The 22,978-nt window shown below is 43.3% G+C and overlaps 1 protein-coding gene across 1 annotated transcript in view; it reads right to left on the bottom strand.

Moving 5' to 3' along the window:
• Positions 1 to 20,062, bottom strand: part of LOC118402245 (Kv channel-interacting protein 2) — an 89,228-nt gene extending 69,166 nt beyond the window's left edge. The window contains exon 1 of the mRNA XM_035800300.2: positions 19,755 to 20,062. Coding sequence (XP_035656193.1) covers positions 19,755 to 19,842 — 88 coding nt within the window. The 5' untranslated portion in view covers positions 19,843 to 20,062. The remainder of the gene's footprint in view (positions 1 to 19,754) is intronic.
• Positions 20,063 to 22,978: the final 2,916 nt, after the last annotated feature.

The following is a 22,978-nucleotide window of genomic DNA, read 5'->3' on the forward strand; positions in this document are numbered from 1 at the left end:
CTAGCTTCGGGCCAAGGGCGTTAGCCACTATAGCCACTCCGGTGCTTCTAGTGCAAAGGTCCAGAGCTTACGGCAGGAATCCGGTGACGTAGTGGCTTCTAGTCGTGTTGGTATAGAGCCCGGGAGGCATCAGCTGTGTGCCAAGTGATCATAGGGTCCACTGAGCAGGCCGGGAGATGGGCCTGGCTCAAGGCTAGCTTCGGGGCTGGGCCACTCGGTAGCAGCTAGCTAGTTACAATGAACCGGAGTAATGGTCCAGAGCTTACGGCAGGAATCCGGTGATGTAGTGGAGAAAAGCAGTCCGATATGCTCAGGGCTGATATCGCGCTGTGCAGACTGGCAGGTATTATCCAGGCTAAAAGCAGCTGTTGTCTGAGCTAAAGGTTAAGGCTGCTAGCAGTGGCTATCAATGACTAAATAGCTAGTAGCTAATTAGCTGGTTAGCCTCTGATGGCTAGCTTCTGGTGATGGAGGTTCTAGCTATGTCTAAAAATAGAGAGCACTCTCTCCGCTCCTCTCCTCTGTCCCTCCATGGAGGGATGAACAGCAGAGGAGAGAGAGGAGAGAAGCGGAGAGAGTGCTCTTATTTTATTCATAAAAAAACATATAAATAAAAATGTCTCCCCAATTTTTTAAAGTAGCTTCTATCTTGTCTCATCACTACAATTCCCGTACAGGCTCGGAAGAGACTAAGGTTGAAAGTCATGCGTCCTCCAATACACTGCGCCACCCGGGAGGCCCGAGAGAGTGCTCTTATTGACAAATTAACCACTACACCTCTTTCCTTTCCCTTTTCCTCTTTCCCCACCTGTTCTCCTTGAATAATTGTCTCCTCTCATCCGTCCTTCACCTATTCTCCTCTAATCTCCACCCTCTCTATCATTCTCCTCCCTCCCTTTTTCATTCCCCGATGGAGGTGTATTGTCTTTAGCCTAAGAGTTGATTGCAGTGCTTCACTGATAAGTTCTCTCACACAACACTACACTCACATGTGTATGGGCCAGTGTGTGTGTGTGTGTGTGTATACGTTTGCGCGTCCGCGTGTGTTTTAATAAGATTGTTATGGGTATTGTGTGTACAGCATACCGGCCACACACCCAAGCACACCCACACACACACACACACACACACACACACACACACACACACACACCACACCCACACACACACACACACACACACACACACACACACACACACACACACACACACACACACACACAAATCCGTCAGAAGAATCAGAAAGAAGACAGACGGTCAGAGAAGACAGAGAAGACAGAAATAACCTCCTATATTAGATATTACCACTACTGCAATACACAGGGGTGGGGAGTAACTGACTACATGTAATCCGTTACATGTAAGGGATTATACAAAAACGGTAACTGTAATCTGTTAGGTTAGCAGCAAAAATATTTTAACCAGATTACAGATACTTTTGAAAAACAAGACGATTACTTCGAGGATTACTTTTGAATTCAGAAAGGATGTTTGCGAAAAAAAATATTTGACACTTCTCTGTTTTCTCAATGCAATTCAAATCAGCATTGAAAAAAGCCTCAAGTTTAAGTTTGTTCAGTCTGAGCGAGTCTGGCCACAAATCAGTGACCACTATGATGACACACCAAATGTGGATAGTGGTGGATCGCGGGAAAGAGCAGGAATAGGCTTTTTTAGGCTACAGTTATGTCTTCCAATGGTGCGACTGCTGTCGGCATCCAAAGATAATCCAATATGAATAAACGCTTGGAGGTAAGGATGACAGCAGTGGTGTAGTCTACGGTGATACAGATATCACATATTATTGACATCTACATGTCGCATTGAGGTGAACCACACTGCTGCTCTCATTTAGCTATTTGGGCGTGCAAAATTATTCAGCCAAGAGGCCCATGATCACTCTGGATGAACTGCAGAGATCTACAGCTGAGGTGGGAGACTCTGTCCATAGGACAACAATCAGTCGTATATTGCACAAATCTGGCCTTTATGGAAGAGTGGCAAGGGGAAAGCCATTTCTTAAAGATATCCATAAAAAGTGTAATTTAAAGTTTGACACAAGCCACCTGGGAGACACACCAAACATGTGGAAGAAGGTGCTCTGGTCAGATGAAACCAAAATTGAACTTTTTGGCAACAATGCAAAACGTTATGTTTGGCGTAAAAGCAACACAGCTCATCACCCTGAACACACCGTCCCCACTGTCAAACATGGTGGTGGCAGCATCATGGTTTGGGCCTGCTTTTCTTCAGCAGGGACAGGGAAGATGGTTAAAATTGATGGGAAGATGGATGGAGCCAAATACAGGACCATTCTGGAAGAAAACCTGATGGAGTCTGCAAAATACCTGAGACTGGGACAGAGATTTGTCTTCCAACAAGACAATGATCCAAAACACAAAGCAAAATCTACAATGGAATGGTTCAAAAATAAACATATCCAGGTGTTAGAATGGCCAAGTCAAAGTCCAGACCTGAATCAAATCGAGAATCTGTGGAAAGAACTGAAAACTGCTGTTCACAAATGCTCTCCATCCAACCTCACTGAGCTCGAGCTGTTTTGCAAGGAGGAATCGGAAAAAAATTCAGTCTCTCGATGTGCAAAACTGATAGAGACATACCCCAAGCGACTTACAGCTGTAATCACAGCAACAAAGTATTAACTTAAGGGGGCTGAATAATTTTGCACGCCCAATTTTTCAGTTTTTGATTTGTTAAAAAAGTTTGAAATATCCAATAAATGTCGTTCCACTTCATGATTGTGTCCCACTTGTTGTTGATTCTTCACAAACAAATACAGTTTTATATCTTTATGTTTGAAGCCTGAAATGTGGCAAAAGGTCGCAAAGTTCAAGGGGGCCGAGTACTTTCGCAAGGCACTGTATGTATCATACAAATATGTTTTAAACTATACTTCTAAATATATATAAGCATGTGGCTTAGTAAAGTAGGTCAGAAAATGACATAACGGAGCCATAGTTGTACATTTAAATAATTTTCTTCTTGTGAGTGTCAATGTTTTGTTTGCATTGTTCTTATCTCTTGTGTTTAACACAAATTAAAACTATGTGTTGCATGACAATATAGATTGAGATTGTAATAACATGTCAGGCAACATGTCCACATACAGTAGAATGTCCTTGATCTATTCTGTATTTTAACTCTCCTACCTACAGTACCTACCCAACAGTAAAACATTGGCTGTGTACCTTCTGACAACTCTGTCAAGGTGCTTCACCTTGATCGAGAGAGACAGAGAGAGAAACAGAGAGAGTGAGAGAGTGGTCGGGAGGTTGGTCTACTGTGAGTAAAAACACCCTGTGTCATCCCTCCCTAGATAGAGAAAGAGGTCTTTCATGTGGAAAGAATGAATGTGTGTGTGTGTGTGTGTGTGTGTGTGTGTGTGTGTGTGTGTGTGTGCGTGCGTGCGTGCGTGCGTGCGTGCGTGCTTGTTTGTGTGTGTGTGTGATAGGGGAACACATCTCCCTCCCCACCTGCTGTTTTCTCACCTTCAGTTCACTCCCCTGCCTCCCTTGTGAGGTGCATAGTGAGACCCAAACGAGACACAGATGAGACGAGAAGAGACGAGACAAGACAACAGGAGACATGACTCTAACGCTCCATATCTAATAATAATACTGTCTTCCAAAGCCACGTCATCCTGAGAGCAACACATTGTTTACGCGAACACAGACAGACAGACAGACAGACGGACAAACATCACTCCAAAACACTCCTCCATGAGAATACATTCAGCGAGAGAGAGAGGGGGGGGCAGAGAGAAAGAGACAGAGAGTAACGGAAGACAGACAAATGTGTGCTGCCTGTGAGAGCGAGACATGACTCCTGACAAACAAATGACAGAACCACAGCAGACATGGTGATGAACATGAAGTCTGAAAAGAGGGGCAGACTTGTTCATTATCACATGCAACGGAAAAGGTCTTAATGGGAGTTTCTTATTGGACAAGAAACGGTGGTTTCTTATTGGACAAGTTCAGGTTCTCTCCTGGTTCTCTCCGGTTTTCTTCCGTTTGGTGCCTAATGAACACGCTGTTTATCTTTAAGCCCATCAGTGTTATGAGCTTTGAGACTAAATGAAAACCTCTTTACAAACAATAAGTAAAGTTAAGCTGTGTCAATATGCCACTAACAGAATGTGTAAGGTCAGTGTGCAGTATGTATTATGTATGTGGCTATACGAGACATGTAAATGTATATGACATGGGTAACCTGCAATGTATGTATTATGTTGAGTGTTTAATGTTATGTACAGTGTCTATTTTGATTGCAGTAGTATTGTAGTATTTTGTCTAAGACTATTTTCCTGTCCTGTCATACCCTGTCCTGTCCTAATCCATTATTATTTTATAATCATCGTTTTATATGACTCTGCAGTGCGATGCCTCTGCAGAATGGTTTGTTGTCAAGATACTGTATACAGACATATTTTGCTTTCGGAAAGTATACAGACCCCTTGACTTTTTCCACGTTTTGTTACGTTACAGCCTTATTCTAAAATGTATTAAATAAAAATGTCCCTCATTAATCTACACACAATACTCCATAATGACAAAGCGAAAACAGTTTATTTGACATTTTTTGCAAATTCTGCAGCAATACGCCACCCCATTTGGTTTGCGATAGTTGGGATTATCATTATCTGTTTTTCAACAGGACAAGGACCCAACACACCTCCAGGATGTGTAAGGGCTATTTGACCAAGAAGGAGAGTGATGGAGTGCTACATCAGATGACCTGGCCTGCATCAGTTGGACCGCAGAGTGAAGAAAAAGCAGCCAACAAGTGCTCACTGTATGTGGGAACTCCTTCAAGACTTGTTGGAAAGCATTCCAGGTGAAGCTGGTTGAGAGAATGCCAAGCGTGTGCAAAGCTGTCATCAAGGAAAAGGGTGGCTACTTTGAAGAATCTAAAATCTAAAATATATTTGGATTTGTTTAACACTTTTTTGGTTACTACATGATTCCATATGTGTTATTTCATAGTTTTGATGTCTTCACTATTATTCTACAATGTAGAAAATAGTAAAAATAAAGAAAAACTCTGGAATGAGTAGGTGTTACCAAACTTTTGATTGGTACTGTATATCTCAGATATGTGGAATGAGGAATCATGCAGGTTATTTTCCTGGCATTTCCAGCTGCAAGATTTGGTACGTTACACATTTCTGACTGCAACCCTGGTCTCAGCACTCACTGGCATTCAAATCAACAATGTGAACATTTTCAGAGAGATCACAAATCTATTGAATATTCAGATGCATGTATGGGAGTTAAATAATGAAGTCATGAGTGACTTGATGTAGGAGGAGAGAAACGATAAGGAGCCAACAAGTGTCTTATTCAGAAACTTGATGATTCATTGCTCTCTCTCCCTGTCTCTCTCAGCCGCTCTCCCTCATATAACTTCAACTCCCCCTCCCGCTCTCTCGCTGCAGTACTCAGTAGGGGACATAGTGAGAGTGTTTCAAGGTCATCTCTCTCCAAGGTCTCGTCTCGTCTCACTAGCTCACTGGAGTAGACAAGCAATTCCCACAGGGTAGTCACACACACATGCATAAATTCAGGCGCACTTACACACACACACACACACACACACACACACACACACACACACACATGGACGCAGGCACGCACACACACAAATAATATGTTTGTGTAAGTGTGTGTGTGTTTCTTTGTTCTGAAGCTACTGCTTCTGCAGGCCACACACGCACGCACGCACATACACAGGTTAATCTTGGCTACTAACCCAAAGTTAATACAAAGTTAATGGAAAAGATAGACAGGGAACGAGGCAAGAATGTGTGTGAGTATGTGTGTGTGTGCATGTTTTTGTGCGTGTGTGTTTGTGTGTGTGTGACCTTTTTGTGAATAGAGAGATCCCTCCGGTATTTAATAGCTATAGTTAGACTAGATCTTTCACTGATTAGAAAACGTATGATTTATCAATATACTACAAAAAATGTCCATGACTTCATGAACTAGTCATTATGTTGAAACGTGAATGGAAATGATTTGTTATGTACAGCCTCTGTCAGTCTCTAGGGGTGTACACTTTGGCTGTCCCCATAGGAGGACCCTTTGTAGAAGCCTTTTGGTCATAGTAGAACCGTTCCACATGGAACCGAAAGGGGTTCTATGTGGAACCAAAAACGCGTTCTCCTAAGGGGACAGCCGAAGAACCCTTTTTTTGTAAGAGTGCAGTACACTGTATATAGAGACACTGTGGAATAGCTCCCCAAAAAATCTTGGTGATACAGTATATGACAAACATTTGTGTAAATGAAACCAGCAGGAGGTTGGTTTGCCCATACACACTATGCACAGCAGCTCCCAGTCACACAGTACCAACAGCTGGTGGAACTTGAGGAGGGTGGCATCTATTCTCTCTCCTAAATGCCTCGTGAGTGTCAGTCACACAACTACAGGTGTGTGTATGTGCGCGTGTTTCCAAGCACATGCTCATAAATTCTCAATGGGAAAGTGGAGGGGGGTGAGTGATGTGTATGACAGATCTAAGACTGCATAGGCCATGGGAAATATAGAGAGGCAGGGACAGATGTTCATTAAGTCTACCTTGAAATTATCTCTCTCGCAAGTGCGCACAAGAACCCACACATCTCTTTCGCTGTTATCCTTTCCTCCCCTCTCTCCTCTCCTTCCCTAACCATTCTCCTCTCCTTCCCTAACTATTCTCCTCTCCTTATGTACACTTTGTCTCTTTTCTCATCTCTTCCTCCCTGTCAGACTGCTGATAATAGGAATTTATTTTATGTATGACTCTGTTTTTTTAGTGTGTGTGTGAGAGGTGGGTGTGTTAATGATGGATGAAGGTGATGTTTCACATAGGGATGTAATGATTCACCGATATGCATCTGTCCCAGGTTCAAATGTTTGCATCGGTCCGCAGGACCCGAAACCAATCCAAATGCAGGTTGCATGTATCAGGAAATGTATTCAAACGTTAAGAATCGGCGGTTCACAATTGTTTTTTGCTCAAGGTACTTTCTTTCTACTTTCCAAAAATACCTCTCATCTTTTGTGACAACTGATGCGTCCTTACCTTCAGTGTCAAACTAAGCATGTAATTGTCTTGACAGTCATTGATCTACAAGTCATTTTGCATGTCGCCCAACAACAGGCAATATCAGTAGCCTAGTCAATCTGCACGCTGTGTGCAGCTTTGGGCACTGACCAAGGAGAGGTAGGTCTATTCCTGATCTGGCACATCTGCAGGTCACTTTCAGCATTCAAATGTTTGTAAAATGGCTAGCGTGATATTAGGCGTCATTAGCTAAGTGATAATAAGTGCAATTAGCTAAATGCAAAAAATCCCCCCCCCCCCTAGATGCCCAGTTTCCCTCATGTTACCCAAGATGGTAACAATTTATTTGGAGATCCCTTACCATGGACAACCCTTATCCTAACCCTAACCTTTAGCCTAAACCTTATTCTGAACCTTAACCTAACCCTAAGCGTAACCTTAGCAAGCAGTTGATTATCAACAGATAGTTAGTTGCTTATTAATAGATCATTTGTTGATATACTGAACAAAAATATAAATGCAGCATGCAACAATAAAGTTCATATGAACAAATTGGTCAATTTAAATAAATTAATTAGGCCCTAATTTATGGATTTCATATGACTGGGATATGCAGATATGCATCCGTTGGTCACAGATACCTTAAGGAACCCGTCACGGTATTTCTGTGTATTCAAATTGCCGTCGATAAAATTCAATTGTGTTCATTGACCATAGCTTATGCCTGCCCATACCATAACACCACCGCCACCATGGGGCACTCTGTGCACAACATTGACATCAGCAAACCGCTCACCCCCGACAAGACGCCATACACGTGGTCTGCGGTTATGAGGCAAATTCTCTAAAACAATGTTGGGGGCGGCCAGCCAGGAGCTGCCAGAGCCGCCAGTCAGCCAGGAGCTGCCAGAGCCGTCTATCAGCCAGAACCTGCCAGAGCCGTCAGCCAGCCAGGAGCTGCCAGAGCCATCAGCCAGCCAGGAGCTGCCAGAGCCATCAGCCAGCCAGGAGCTGCCAGAGCCGTCTATCAGCCAGGACCTGCCAGAGCTGTCAGCCAGCCAGGAGCTGCCAGAGCCATCAGCCAGCCAGGAGCTGCCAGAGCCATCAGCCAGCCAGGAGCTGCCAGAGCCAGTCCAGAGCTGCCCCTCAGTCCGGAGCTGCCCCTCAGTTCGGAGCTGCCCCTCAGTCCAGAGCTGCCAGAGTCGCTCCTCAGTCCAGAGGCGCCTTTCCGTCAAGTGGCGCTCTCTACGATGATCTTCAGTCCGGGGCCCGCTGCGAGGGTCCCCGCTCCTGAGGCGCCACCTAAATGGGCCAAGACTGAGGTAGAGCGGGGTCCACATCCCGCACCCGAGCCGCCGCCGTGAAAGAGGCCCACCCGGACCCTCCCCTTTAGATTAGTTTTTTTTGAGTCCTGTACTGTCACGCCCTGACCTGAGTATTCTTTGTTTTCGTTATATACTTTGGTTAGGTCACATGGGTGACGTGTTTTTGTACTGTCTAGGGGTTTTGTAGGTTTATGGGGTTGTTTACCATCTAGGTGTTTATGTATGTCTATGGTTGCCTAGATTGGTTCTCAATTAGAGGCAGCTGTTTATCGTTGTCTCTGATTGAGAACCATATTTAGGCAGCCATCTTCTTGGGGTATTTCGTGGGTTATTGTCTATGTGATGTTGCATGTTTGCACTCAGTTTTGATAGCGGTCACGTTCGTCTTGTTATTTTGTTTGTTTGTTTAGTGTACTTTGTGTTTTTTCGTCTTTCATTAAAAATATGTATTTTTAATGCGCTTTGGTCTCCTCACTACGACGATCGTAACAAGGTGTCTCAGGCTCCTATTCAATTCCTCCCGTGAGTGGAATGCAGGAGTGGGAGGCAGGGGTGGACATTCTGGATGCTTTTCTGCATATTGGTCACTGGCCTTATGGTGTGTGAAGTCAATGCTGTTTAACCTCTTTGGCTCAAGTTTCCTCCGAGTCCCTGCATTCCATTGTCGCTGCTCATCTGTGCAGTCTATGGCAGTTAGCCCACTGGCACTGCATTCTGCACCTGTGATGGAATGTTTGTTACAATATAAACATTCAGAGAAAATCCCATTATTAACAATTGTGTGACTGAGGACAATGTGATCAACTTAATCAAAACAGATGCAAGTTTCATCCTAAACTTGCCTTGCTATTCTTCCCAATGAGATGAGACCACTTGTACTTACCATACTTTAGGCATTACCCCCAACCACAAGGATACAAACTTTATTCACCCAGAAAAACAATAACATCAAAGAAATACATGTGATGCTGACATGTTTAAATACATGTTATACCCTACTCACATGAACTCCATAAACCTACCATGCTTCACCAACATGACATTTGACATATAGCAGTTATGTTGATTCACAAATACCTGTTAACGTCACCAATAAATCATGACATTCTCAAATCAGCTTTCATCCAACAAAACGTTTGAACTGTTATGTTAGACCGGACTATTGTATCATTCTGTGTTTAGATAAGGTAGTATTGTGCAATAAATGTATGGGCTATAAAAGTAAATTACAAGACCAAGTGACGCAGAGATTGATCATAGATATCATCTGAGAACTCTATCATAACGTTAGCCTATGGATTATAGTAACCGTCACCACATGTAGGCTGCTTGAATGCTGCTTGTATGTTGTAATCGCTTATGTCAAGTAATGTTAGACTTAGAAATGCAAGTGGCTTTGCTTATGAGCCGACCTTCTACAAAATTGAGGCTGCATGACATTCCAAGGCCAGCGATGCAAGCACATCCAGCCGTCTCTACTTATGCGTTGTTGGATACAAGTACCCAAGCCGAGTGGTAAGAGCTGCTTGGTTGGCTGGGCTGAACATCGGCCTTAAAAAATACCAATCCTTTTCCCTCCTCCCGGTGAAGAATGTGAGCCATGTTTTGCCTTTTGTTTATTTGTTAAGATGTGATAATGATGCAAGTTGTTTTATTATTAACTAGCCCCCGCTCTGAGGTCCTTCGTTAGCGTTGACGGAAGTTATGAAACGGAAACACAAAAACAATCGCGTTCGAATGGAACTGTGTCAAGTGGGCGGGGCCATGTAAGTTGATTTATACAGACAATTTGGAATTTTTAACACAGTAATGTAAATCTCTTCTACTTTGAGCCAAGAGAGACTGACATGCATACTGTTGACATTAGCCTGCAGTTTACATTGAAGGGCAAGACGTGCTACTCTGTTCTGGGCCAGCTGCAAGGTCCTTTGTTGCAGCACTTCGCCTGCAGGACTTGTTTGATCGACTGTGGTGTTTCCGGACCGGACCCTTGAGCCACCAGTACCCAACCTCCAATCCTCACTCTGGCCCCCACTCCCATCACAAAACCCCCAAACTGGGATCCAACTCTACCCAACCCCCAGGCTTCGTTGCGGCCTCCTGCTGGGCCCTGATATTATCTATTATACAGTGTCTATCAGAGCGTCTCACACACACACACCGCGGAGTGTCTCCTCTAATTCTTCCTGACGACAGAGACAGAGACACAGGGAGTCCCACTGTGTAGATATGGGGTTTGTTTTGAGTGATTTGTCCTTATGGAAATGAACATTTCTTCTCCTGTGGAGACTATCGACACACTCTTGGATAAAATGCTGCAGTCTGTTGGTCATTTCACACAAAATACACATGTATGTGTGCACAAACACACACAACAAGTGAGCATGTGCACACATACACACACAAACCACACCTCTGCAAGTACTCCCAACTCTTCAGTTGTCATGTCAGCCAGGATGTGTCATGATCTATTATATGTTCACAGTTTAAATCCATTTAATAAAGAAGAGAATACGTGACGGAGAGACAGAAGCAGGAGAGATAGGCAGGAAGAGAAAGACAGGGGAGTAGAAAGGTGACATCATTACTATTATACTATTAGAATATAGACTTGAATTAAAGGTCAGAGAAGGATCTCTCTAACACACACACACGAGCAGAGGTGACATCATTAGACATATAAACTCTTGTAAAACTGCATAGAGGTTCAAAAAGGGATAACTAAAATAGGTTTTTCTTTCTGTATGGGTTTACATTGGGTTCTGTATGGAATCAGTAATTGGACCATCTATTCACAATGCACCTGACCTTGCAGCTGTGCAAGTATTTACTGTACAATTAAGTAATGTGCAAGAAACAAGTAAGAAGCCGTTACAAAGCATGTGAAAACCTATCTTACCTTGTTAGTGAACCATTGATATACAATATATGTAGTGTGTGTGTGCGTGTGTGTGTAGATAAGTATAGCACCACGGGGGCTGTGAAATCAGAGGTCATTAATTAATAGTGTGTGTACTGTATTAACGTTCCCAGGACACTGAAGAATGAACACTTTGTTTCCTTTAGCACCATGTCACTCTGACTAATTACTGCTACTGATCGCAAGAAGGAAACTAACGGGATTTTAAACTCCCTTTGCTGCTGTGTGCTGTGTGTTGCCTACCTCTTTTTCACTTCTCCGTATCCTCTATTCCTTCAATCACAACAGTAAGTGTGTGTGTGTGTGCGTGTGTGTGTCTGCGTGTGCATGCGGTCACAGCCGTACATGTGTGCAAGCCTTTATCTACGGTAAATGACTTAGAGACTAGGGCCGACTGATATCAATCTGAACATCATAAGAGACAAAAGACAAAGCTACAATCACAGAATAGCTCATTAGCCATCTGGCAAAACAAGAAGACAATACTTTACTCCGCTGGCATATATTCTACAAACTCTCACAGTTTCACGTCAGAATTAGATGTTAACAGTTTCTTGAACGTCAAATTTCGAAGTTCTTCCAAACTTAACCTTAACTTAAGGTTATGTTTAGGCATTAACTTAAAACAAAAATATAAAAACAACTTTCTATCGCTGGATTCAAACATGCAACCTTTAGAATCAGAGGCAGATGCTTACGCCCATCTGCCATCCCTGTCCACAATGCCCTAGCAAAACCAAAACCTACAGTACTTGAAGGTAACAGCGCTCATCTCCCGACGTCCTCACACATGGATGGACGTCAAATATCAGAGGTGGTTCATTGAAATAGGCTCGGGTAATGAGTACCTTGCTTGAGACCTGAAAGACTCATGTCAGCTCCCTGAGCTAATGCCTATGTTATGAATCAGATATAGGCCTAGGACTGTCTGGATATTTGGTTTCTTATCATTCAGAGAATGACACAACCCAATGGGTATCTTATCAGACAGACAATCAAAGGAGTCAGACAAACAACACAAAACAAGAAACAGACAGACAGCCTAGAGGTACTGAGAGAAAGAGGAGAGAGCAGGGAGAGAAGGAGAGAGGAAGGGAGGGATAGTTTTGCCAAATAGTGTTTAATGCCTGTTAATTAGTCTAAGTAGAGATATAGTTTCACAATAATATAACAGAGCCCTAGGGCAGAAAGGAGAACACACACACACACACACCTCAAAACCCAGGTCTATGCTGTGAGAGCCAGTTTAATTATAGTTTTACCAGACAGACTTGATTATCACAGTTACAGTTCTCTCTCTACCTCCCTCCTTTCTCTCCCTCAGAAATAGTGGAAGGTAGAAGAATCCAAGTTTACTCACTCTACTAAAACAACTAGCAACCTACAATGAACTTTTACAAAAGTAATGGTTTTGAACTCAATTGAACTCATTCTGTTATTGTATTAAACTCCTACAGGTTTTCATCGTTCCCCTCTAATCGTGGACTGGGGGTCAAAAGTATACACTTAGTGTACAAAACATTATGAATACCTGCTCTTTCCATCACATAGGGTGAATCCAGGTGAAAGCTATTGATGTCACTTATATACACCTCAATCAATGTAGATGAAGGGGAGGAGAGAGGTTATTAAAAATCATTTTTAAGCCTTGAGACAGTTGAGACATGGATTGTGTATTTGTGTCTTTCAGAGGGTGAATGAGCAAGACAAAATATTTAAGTGCCTTTGAACCAGGTATGGTAGTAGTTGCCAGCTGCACCGGTTTGTGTAAAGACCTTCAACGCTGCTGGGTTCTTTAAACTCAACAGTTTCCTGTGTGTATCAAGAATGGTTCACCACCCAAAGGACATCCAGCCAACTTGACACAACCGTGGAAAGCATTGGAGTCAACATGGGCCAAGATCCCTGTGGAACGCTTTCGACACCTTGTATAGTACATGCATCGACGAATTGAGGTTGTTTTGTACACTCAGTGTATATGTATAGTCAAAACGATGTGTATCCATCCAGTAAATGTTATCTATTGTTACAGTTGATTGACTATATATTAGCTGGGCCCCTTTACATTAGCCTGTCCTAAAATACCATGATGCTGAAATACAAACCACGATCGACATTGATGAAATACCTACATACTATTAGCTAGCTCCCATACAGAGAGGTCCACATTCCCCTCTATCTGTCAATTTCTTTACCTATGTCTCTCTATTTTCTCCACCCCCTCTCTCTTTCTCGCTCTCCTCTTCCTGGAACAGACACGCAAGACCCGGTTGTCATAGAAACCTGGCTCTCTCTATAAACGTACATTTAAGTACACACACACGCTGTATTTACTAAATACTTAATGGATCTGCTGAGGGGGTTATTATAAGACCACTGACTTACTGACTGGACTGACCGATGCACAGTATTTCTGATAGAAGCTCTGCTGCATGTGTGTGTGTGTATGTGTGTGTGCACTTTCTGAATATGAAAACACTCCTCTGCAAATGTCAAAGTCTAACGAGAGAAGAAGAAGAACAAGAAAAATGAAAGCGTGAAAATGGAGGATGAAATATGTACCTTGACATAAGCTTAGGTCAAAGTGCATATTTACAATAACACACAGTAAGAACTCACTCCCCATCTTCCTTTCCTCCTTTGGCTCTACTGGGATTTGGACATTTCATTCATCTACAGCTCAATGCATCGGAGAGAAGAAAAAACTAAGGAAGGAAATCATTGAGCAGATACACCTCCTTCTCCCTCCCTCTCTCTCTTCCCTCTGGTCCATACAAGAGCTTAGCATACATATGTATCATGCCTGCATGGTAGGGTCAGAGTTCCCTTCCTTCTTTGTAGGGTTAGAGTTCCCTTCCTTCTGGTAGGGTCAGGTTTAGAGTTCCCTGTCTTCCCAGTAGGCTAAGTCCTGACCCTCAAGTATGTCTTGTGTAAAAAACTAAGGAAGAAACTCATTGACCAGATACTCCTCTTCTCTTAGCATACATAGGATCTTAATTTGATCACTCTTTTGTTGCACACAGTAACCCACTGAACAGGTCATCTGGTATAATTTCATTGCTCAACAGTTTGTACACTATAAAAAATATATAAATTAGGAGCTTATTAAATATTACATCCCCAAAAATGTACATAAAAATACAGGTTTCTGGTTCTATTTCAATACTTCAATACCTTACTTCATTTTTATATGCTCAAAAAGCATAACATTTGAAAATGTAAATTCAATTCAATATACTGCAAAATCTGAACAATTATTTTGGAGTTACAATGACAACAATGAAAATGGTGTTTAATTTACTTATAACATTTTCAATCAACTTGCCATGTTGCTCAGTTTTTAGAGGATTGTGGGTACTTTTACACAATGTTACAGTATATGTATGTCTATTTTAAGCAGTTTGTTGTGCTATGAGGTGTAATAGACCATGATAAACTGATATCAAAACAGTTGGGCATATTGACGTTCAAAGAAGAGGTCACACTGCTCACTGGGCACTGCACCCGACGCATTTGTCGGAGGACATTTTTGTTGTCGACAGTAACACGAATGTCTGAAAGTTGTGCGTGCATTGAAATGTAAGTTGCAGGGGGGTATTTTGGTTTGTACATGCTGTGCAATAATAGGTAATTACCACTTATTACTTCATGCTACTTAGATAAGTTTCAGCCATATGTTCTACTGTATGTCTGTTACTATTATTTAATGTTAGAGTTGCCAATGCTGCTTTGCGTATTGTTTATTTTTTGGGTATTTTGTTCGCTGCTCTGGCCCCCCAATGGTGGAACAAACTCCCCCACGACGCCAGGACAGCGGAGTCAATCACCACCTTCCGGAGACACCTGAAACCCCACCTCTTTAAGGAATACCTAGGATAGGATAAAGTAATCCTTCTCACCCCCTTAAAAGATTTAGATGCACTATTGTAAAGTGGCTGTTCCACTGGATGTCATAAGGTGAATGCACCAATTTGTAAGTCGCTCTGGATAAGAGCGTCTGCTAAATGACTTAAATGTAAATGTAAATGTTTATTGCATGTAGTATTATCCTGTACTGCCATAAGCGCTATTAATTCATTGGTTGCACAAGTACTTTTTCAGAAGTGGTTTAATTGTTGTATTGGTAAACAGTCAGTCAAGAGACATGCACACGCTACCACAGCATTTTCCATAGTGGCCACTTTTCACACCAAAGTACGTTAATCTCTAGGAGACAGAACGTGTCTCCTTCCTGAGCGGTATGTCGGATGCCTGGTCCCATGGTGTTTATACTTACTTCAGGCATTTGAAAATTACTCCCAAGGATGACCCAGATTTGTGGAGGTCTACAATTGTTTTTCTGAGGTCTTGATTTTCCCATGATGTCAAGCAAAGAGGCACTGAGTTTGAAGGTAGGCCTGGAAATACATCCACAGGTACACCACCAATTGACTCAAGTGACATCTTTGGGGATTATCCAGGCTGTTTAAAGGCACTATCAACTTAGCGTATGTAAACTTCTGACCCACTAGAATTGTGATACAATGAATTATAAGTGAAATAATCTGTCTGTAAACAATTGTTGGAAAAATTACTTGTGTCATGCACAAAGTAGATGTCCTAACCGATTTGCCAAAACTATGGTTTGTTAACAAGAAATTTGTGGAGTGGTTGAAAAACTAGTTTTAATTAATGACTCCAACCTAAGTGTATGTAAACTTCCGACTACATTTATATGTATATAGGGATTGAGGGCATTCACAGCTGACCGCTTAGACTGGTGAGGGCATAGCAGCCAACAGTTTCTTACATGGTCCATCATTTCTCCGGATTTAGCGACCAATAGTTTTAACATGGTCCTTCAAGCTGGATGAGTTGTTTCCATGCCCCAGGATGCAGACGAGTTATCCTGCATCCCTAAGATGTATGAGACGGCTGTCACCACCCACCTAAGCCCATACGAGGTCCTACTACACACCTCTCTCATCTAAGAGACTACCAGCCCTGCTCCAGGCATCCTCAGTGGTCAGGGAGTAACCATGCCCTCACTAGTTGGGAGCTGATGAGGGAATATGAGTACCTGCGTCATGAGCAGCAAGAGATCAGGGGGCGTACTCTAGGACCACCCGGCCTGAGTCACCGCTGAGGGAGCACTCTTACCACCCCCACTACTCTAGGCCTTCCCAGTTATCATGGTACTCCCTGAGTCGGCCCGGCAACTCTCCTGAGAGACACTACTCCAGGCCCTCCGGGTGTTCGCCACCGTTGGGACCCCAACTACATCCTGAGGTGGCCTAGCTATTCAAAAGATCTTTGTCGCTCTAGGCCCCCCCGACTGGAATCTACGTTGTATATGCCCTAGTGTCGGGAGCGCCCTCTCCCCAGAGGCGGACGAGTTGCTCTCCTGACCGATGTCCCTCTAAGCCCCCCCCGGCCAGAGGCACGGGAGCGTAGGGTACATTTCTGCTCTCCATAGCGGCCTACCTCTCAAGCAGATGAAGACAACTCCAGAGTGCACAGTCCACGACACCAAGGTCTGCATCCTCCTCAGCCAGCTCCTCGAGTACCCACAGTTAAGGAGACTCCCGCTCCAGTCATGGAGCCACAGCCAGCTGCTGTTTTGGGGCCTGTTCTGGTTGCCGTTGCGGAGTCTTCCTCTCCTTCCAGTGGGAATACCCTGCTTGCAGAGGCAGACGCTCCGGTGCCCGAGGTTCGACTGTCTTCAATCCTGGAACCTTCAGACACAAATAGCCCTGCTCTCCCTCAGGAGCCACTCACTGCTCCTGGCCCAGAGCACAGCCCACATTGAATTTGTTGCCCGCTCCTTGGAAGGAGCCACAGCCTGCAGCTACTGCAGAGACCAAGTACATGCCAGACATTGGGGCATCTCCAGTTACAGCCTGGTGGGACCTGCTGATCCCAGGCCTGGAGTCCCTGCTGGCCCCACCTGCTAGCACTGTGGTAGTTCCAGCCCTGAGGGTCTTGCTACCTCCAGATATTGCCTCAGGTGACCTGCCAGACATCACATTCCTGGTAGGGTCAGGTCAGAGTCCCCTTCCTTCCCGGAAGGGTCAGAGTTCCCTTCCTTCCCAGTAGGTTTACAATTCCTTTCCTTTCCGGTAGGGTTTGAGTTCCCTTCCCACCTGGTAGGGTTAGAGTTACAGTTTTGGGTCTACCTGGCAGGTGAAACGTGTCCAAGCTTTGAGTTTATTGCCACTCAAGTAGGTTCAGTGTATCATGCATGCATGGTAGGGTCAGAGCTCCCTTCCTTCTGGTAGGGTCAAGTTTAGAGTTCCCTGCCTTCCCAGTGGCCAAGTATGTCCTGACCCTCAAGTATGTCTTGTGTAAAAAACTAAGGAAGAAACTCATTCACCAGATACTCCTCCTCCTCTTGGCATACATATGAAGGATCTTCATTTGAACACTCTTTTGTTGCACACAGTAACCCACTGAACAGGTCATCTGGTATAATTTCATTGCTCAACAGTTTGTACACTGTAAAAAAAAAAATACCCAAGGCTTAGTAAATATTATCCCCCAAAAAATGTACATAAAAATGCAGTTTTCTGTTTTTACATCAATATTTCGATACCTTACTTCTCTCTTTATATGGTCAAAAAGCATAACACCCGCTATAAGTATACAGCGGGAGAGAGCATTCACAGCCGACGCTCAGACGGGTGAGGGCATGCCAGCCAACCATTTTTACGTGGTCCTTCTAGCAGGATTTAGTGACCAACAGTTTTTTACATGGTCCGTCATTTCTCAGGATTTAGTGACCAATAGTTTTTTTTTTACAAATATTAAACAATATGACACGATCACTGAAAGTAACTAATGAAAAAGATTAAGTAAATCTAACAAATGATGACAGTTTTGGAATTGATAAAATTATGTTGGATCTAAGCAATTTTTTAGATGTTGGACTTAGTTAAGTATATTATTACATAAAAATATCCCATGTTGGAAATTCTCAGAAACCTGCTGTAAATAGTTTATTCATTTTTTTCAAACTAGAACTAGCACAATATTTTTTTGTGTAGAGGACAAACGTGTTTTGGTTCTGGAGAGCAACCCATTTGACTGCTGAAGAGAGAGATAGCAAAAATGATTGAAAGGGAAAGAGAGAAAAGGAGAGAAAGAGGGAGAGAAAGAGGGATTCATGGAGAGTTCACTCAGTCCAATTTTCCTTACATTCTACATCCACAGCTCAATTACAGCTTATGGAGTCCTGACTGGTTAACAAAGTGTTAGCCTGTCAGACCTTTACAAAAAACAAAGACAAAACAAATGTGGAAAAAAACAAACATTGTTTACATTTACTTTGTTTACTAACATTGGAGTAAAACAAGCTTATATGTTGGGGTACGACAGTTGAACTAAGCTCATGAGACATTTATACGTTATATTCTACAAGAATCAATAGGTACATATCATTAATTTACAAGTCCAAAAATAGACGTAGCAACTACGGATTGCCACTTTAACTGGCAGTGACCTTCATACAGCAGCAGAACTAGAGTGTGATCCAATAACCTGCCCCCCAAAAATGTTTTCTGTCCACTGTTCCACGAATGTCCCACAAAATCGTTCCCATGTCCCGCATTTGGTATTTTTAAATGCGGTCACCATAAGTTCACCGGTGTAAACATTGCTACTGCAACATGTCAAAACCATCTTTTCACATGTGGAGAGAATAACATTATTTCAACCCCACATGTGAATCTGCAAATTTGATTTTCACATGAATGTTTTTCACATGTGAACTTGTAATTACATATGAAACTGCTAATTTGACTTTCACTTTAAAATGTGCAATTGCAAGTTCACATGTGAAGTAAGAATATGTTATTCTCCTTATATGTGAAAAGCTGGTGTTAATATGTGAACTCTACATTTAATACATGGGAAAATATGGTTTCAAGTGTGAAATTGAAGCTCAGCATGTGAAAACAGCTATTTCACATGTGAAAACATTACGTGAAACTGCGATTTTCAAATGTGAAACTGCTAATTTGACATGTGATTTTTGTAAGGGCAGCCACAGAGTACAATGTCTCACACACACACACACACACACACACACACACACACACACACACACACACACACACACACACACACACACACACACACACACACACACACACACACACACTATAGAAGACCACACAGAACCAAGAGATATAAAATATCATCAGTACCACATATCTTAAACACTCCAACTCCTAGACCTAGAATGACAAAGCTGGAACCACATAGATAGATCCATAGGGCTAGATCACTCCAGCTCCTAGACCCAAAAAATCGTATATTGAAGCAACAACCAGGAGCAGCTCCAGACCCAGAGCTCTGCTCCCACCTTACCTGTGGAGGTGAGCGCGGTGCAGGGGTCTGGATTAGAAGTATAGGGGGTTTAGGAGCTGGAGGTAAGATGATGTTACAGTGGAGTGACTGCCTACCTTTCTCGAGTGTCCCTGTGAGGAAGCGGTAGAAAAATCGAAAGACTTTGGTCAGCTGTCGCTTGCATCTCTTCCTGCAATGGCTCATCTTGACTCTGTAGTGGCTAACGATAGTCACAATTGTTGGGGTAAACGCAAGTGTTGGGGGGTATCGACTAGGCAGAAAACAAGTGAAAAGAGGAAAGGAAGTAAAGGGGACGTAAAGTGTAGCTGCTTGCTGCTCCTTTCTCGCTCGCTCGCTCTCTCTCTCGCTCGCTCTCTCTCTCGCTCGCTCTCTCTCTCGCTCTCTCCTCCTCTCTCTCCGTTTATTCGTGGCTCCACCTGTAGGACTCCGGCTGTCAATCAACAACAGTGTTCTGTCTCCTCCCCTTTATCCTTTGAGAATCCCCTAACTCAACCTGATTGGCTGGGAGAGTGGTAGAAAATTCCGGACCAACTGACTTGTACTATACAACTAGTATTGAGTGACAGGTTGTTTTCCTCTCCTATTTTCTCTCCTCTCCTCTTTCTCTTTTCTTCTCTTCTCTTGTTCCTCCAGTTACTATTTATTTTTTCCTTCTAGTCTTTCTCCTGTTGTTTACCTTTACTTGCTGCTTTCAAAGAAAGGTTTTGGTGCGAGCCAGCAGGAGAGTAAGTGTGCCTGTTGTGTTTGTGTGTGTGTATATGTGCCAGACGGAGGGTAAGTAATGCGACGGGGAGAAGCAAAGCAAACACGGCATTTAGCACCACGCACCACTCTCCTCTCCTCTCCTCCTCTCGCCTATTTCTCTCCTGCTCTCTCTCTCTCTTTCTATCTGTCTTCTTCATCTCCTCTCTTCTTCTCTCCCATCTTAATTTGAGCCAGTTTGCTACAGCAGGAAAATAATCCCGCAGTAACAGGACAATATTATGTGGATTATAATTAAATTACATTTTGGGGTTGATACATTTTTTGCTAAGCAAATCAAGTCTGACATTTTAAAGTGGAAATTACAAACTTTATAAGCTTTTTTATATCTTGAATACAGTACAAGTTAGCATTTCCTGTGCAGGAACCTACTCAGCAACAAAAGAGTGATCAAATTAAGATCCTAAATCTGTATCCTAAACTCTAGTATGGACCAGAGGGAAGAGAATGAGGGAGGGAGGGAGGGAGGGAGAAGGAGGAAAATCAATTAGTTCCATCCTCCATATTTTCTTCTCTCCGATGCATTGAGTGGTAGATGGATGATAGGTCCGAAGCCCAGTAGCGCCAAAGGAGGAGAGGACGATGGGGAGTGAGTTCTCCCTCTATAAGTAGTACAGTAGCAGAAACCCCAGTAGAGAGAGGAGTGGATGAGAAGGAGATGGGGAATATGTTTTTCCACTTGTAATAGTAATCCCAGTTGATGGAGAAAAAGAATGAGAGATATACTAGTATCAGTCTGTCAGATGAGAGGATAGGGTTCTAATCCTCTAAACAAAGCCATCTCTTGCTCCCTTTCTCTTTCTCTGTCACACATCTGTCTTCTCTTCTCCTTTCTCTCTCACTCTTTCACTTCTGTCCTCTCAGTGCCTGACCCATCACTCAATCAGTACAGTGGAAAAAACCCAGAACTCAGTCGAAGTCTCTCTCGCATTCTAGTAGACCCTGCTTTCACCTCACTCTCTCATTTTATCTCTCTCTGTCTATCTAGTTCGGTAGACTAGAGGATATTCCGTTGGGCCAGTAACCGAAAGGTTGCTGGTTTGAATACCCAAGCCGACAAGTGTGCCCTTGAGCAAGGCACTTAACCCTAATTTACGGCTGACCCTGTAAAGCAACACATTTCACTGCACCTATCTGGTGTATGTGACCATAAAACATTCTCTCTCAGCTGAATTAGAGCTGATTATGGTTGCCAAGGCAACCACAGATTCCCAAAAAAGCTTTGCCAACTTTTGCTAGAAGAGCGACTGAGATGATGTTGATCAATGCTGACTATTGAAATCTGATGTATGCACTCACTCTTTCTATCTTAGTACAACTTCAATACACACAATCATGCAAACACACACGTATGCAAGCACACACACAGCGTCAGAGTATGATCTGATGATAATGTAGGTAGTTAATATTTGATGGACTCTGCTATGCCCTGAGGCAAATCCAGGAGAGAGAGAAAGGACTACCCAGCATTCATTTCTCTCTTGATTTCAGAACAACAGACAGCGACTGAATCAGAATGCCAACATCCGACCTCAGGTTAGTGGAGAGTGATTGTCCCAGGTGAAGCTGCAACTGCTTTTCAATTAGTTAATAACCACCAGTAGAGACATAGCCACAGAGTCAAACACACCGACAGAAAACACAAAAAGGTTTGACAAAAGGTATGCAGGAAGATAGGAGTGAAAACCAACATGCGGTGGGTATGGGGACCGAGAGGTATGTGTGTGGGGGGCCTGGAGGTGTTCTTCTTCTAACTGTGTGACACATGTACAGGAGATGAGCCAAAACACAGCGACCAGCTCTCAGTCTGCGCAGTGTGTGAGTCACCACAAAGACTTCCAGGGTGAGAGACATATTGAGGCAGGTTTTTGCCTAAATTGAGAGAACAAGAAGAACTCACAGACCCCAGGGACCCAATAACCCCCCACACACACACACACACGGTAATAGTCTATACTTTCCTCCAGTTCTCTTCTAAATCAAATTGTATTCGTCACATGCGCCAAATTCAAGGGGTGGACTTTATCGTGAAATGCTTGCTTACGAGCCCTTCCCAACGATGGAGAGTAAAATAAATAAATCATAAAACATAAAAATAGTAAGACAAGAGGAAAACAATACACAAGAATGAAGTTACATACAGGGAGTACCAGTAACAGATACAAGGTATTTGAGGTAGATATGTACATGAGGGAGGTCACCGGTGACACAAGTTAGTGGCCACACACGCCTCCAACTTAATCATTAAGTTTGCAGATGACACAACAGTAATAGTCCTGATTACCACCAATGACGAGACAGCCTCCAGGGAGGAGGTGAGGGCGCTGGCGGAGTGGTGCCAGGAAAATAGCCTCTCCCTCAAGCCAACAAAACAAAGGAGCTGATCGTGGACTACAGGAAACAGCAGTGGGAGCACGCCCCTATCCATACCAATGGGACCGCAGTGCAGAAGGTGAAAAGCTTCAAGTTCCTTGGCGTACACATCCCTGACTATCTAAAATGGTCCACCCACACAGACAGTGTGCTGAAGAAGGTGCAACAGTGCCTCTTCAACCTC

This window comes from Oncorhynchus keta, chromosome 2, assembly GCF_023373465.1.
Source record: "Oncorhynchus keta strain PuntledgeMale-10-30-2019 chromosome 2, Oket_V2, whole genome shotgun sequence".
NCBI lineage: Eukaryota > Metazoa > Chordata > Actinopteri > Salmoniformes > Salmonidae > Oncorhynchus > Oncorhynchus keta.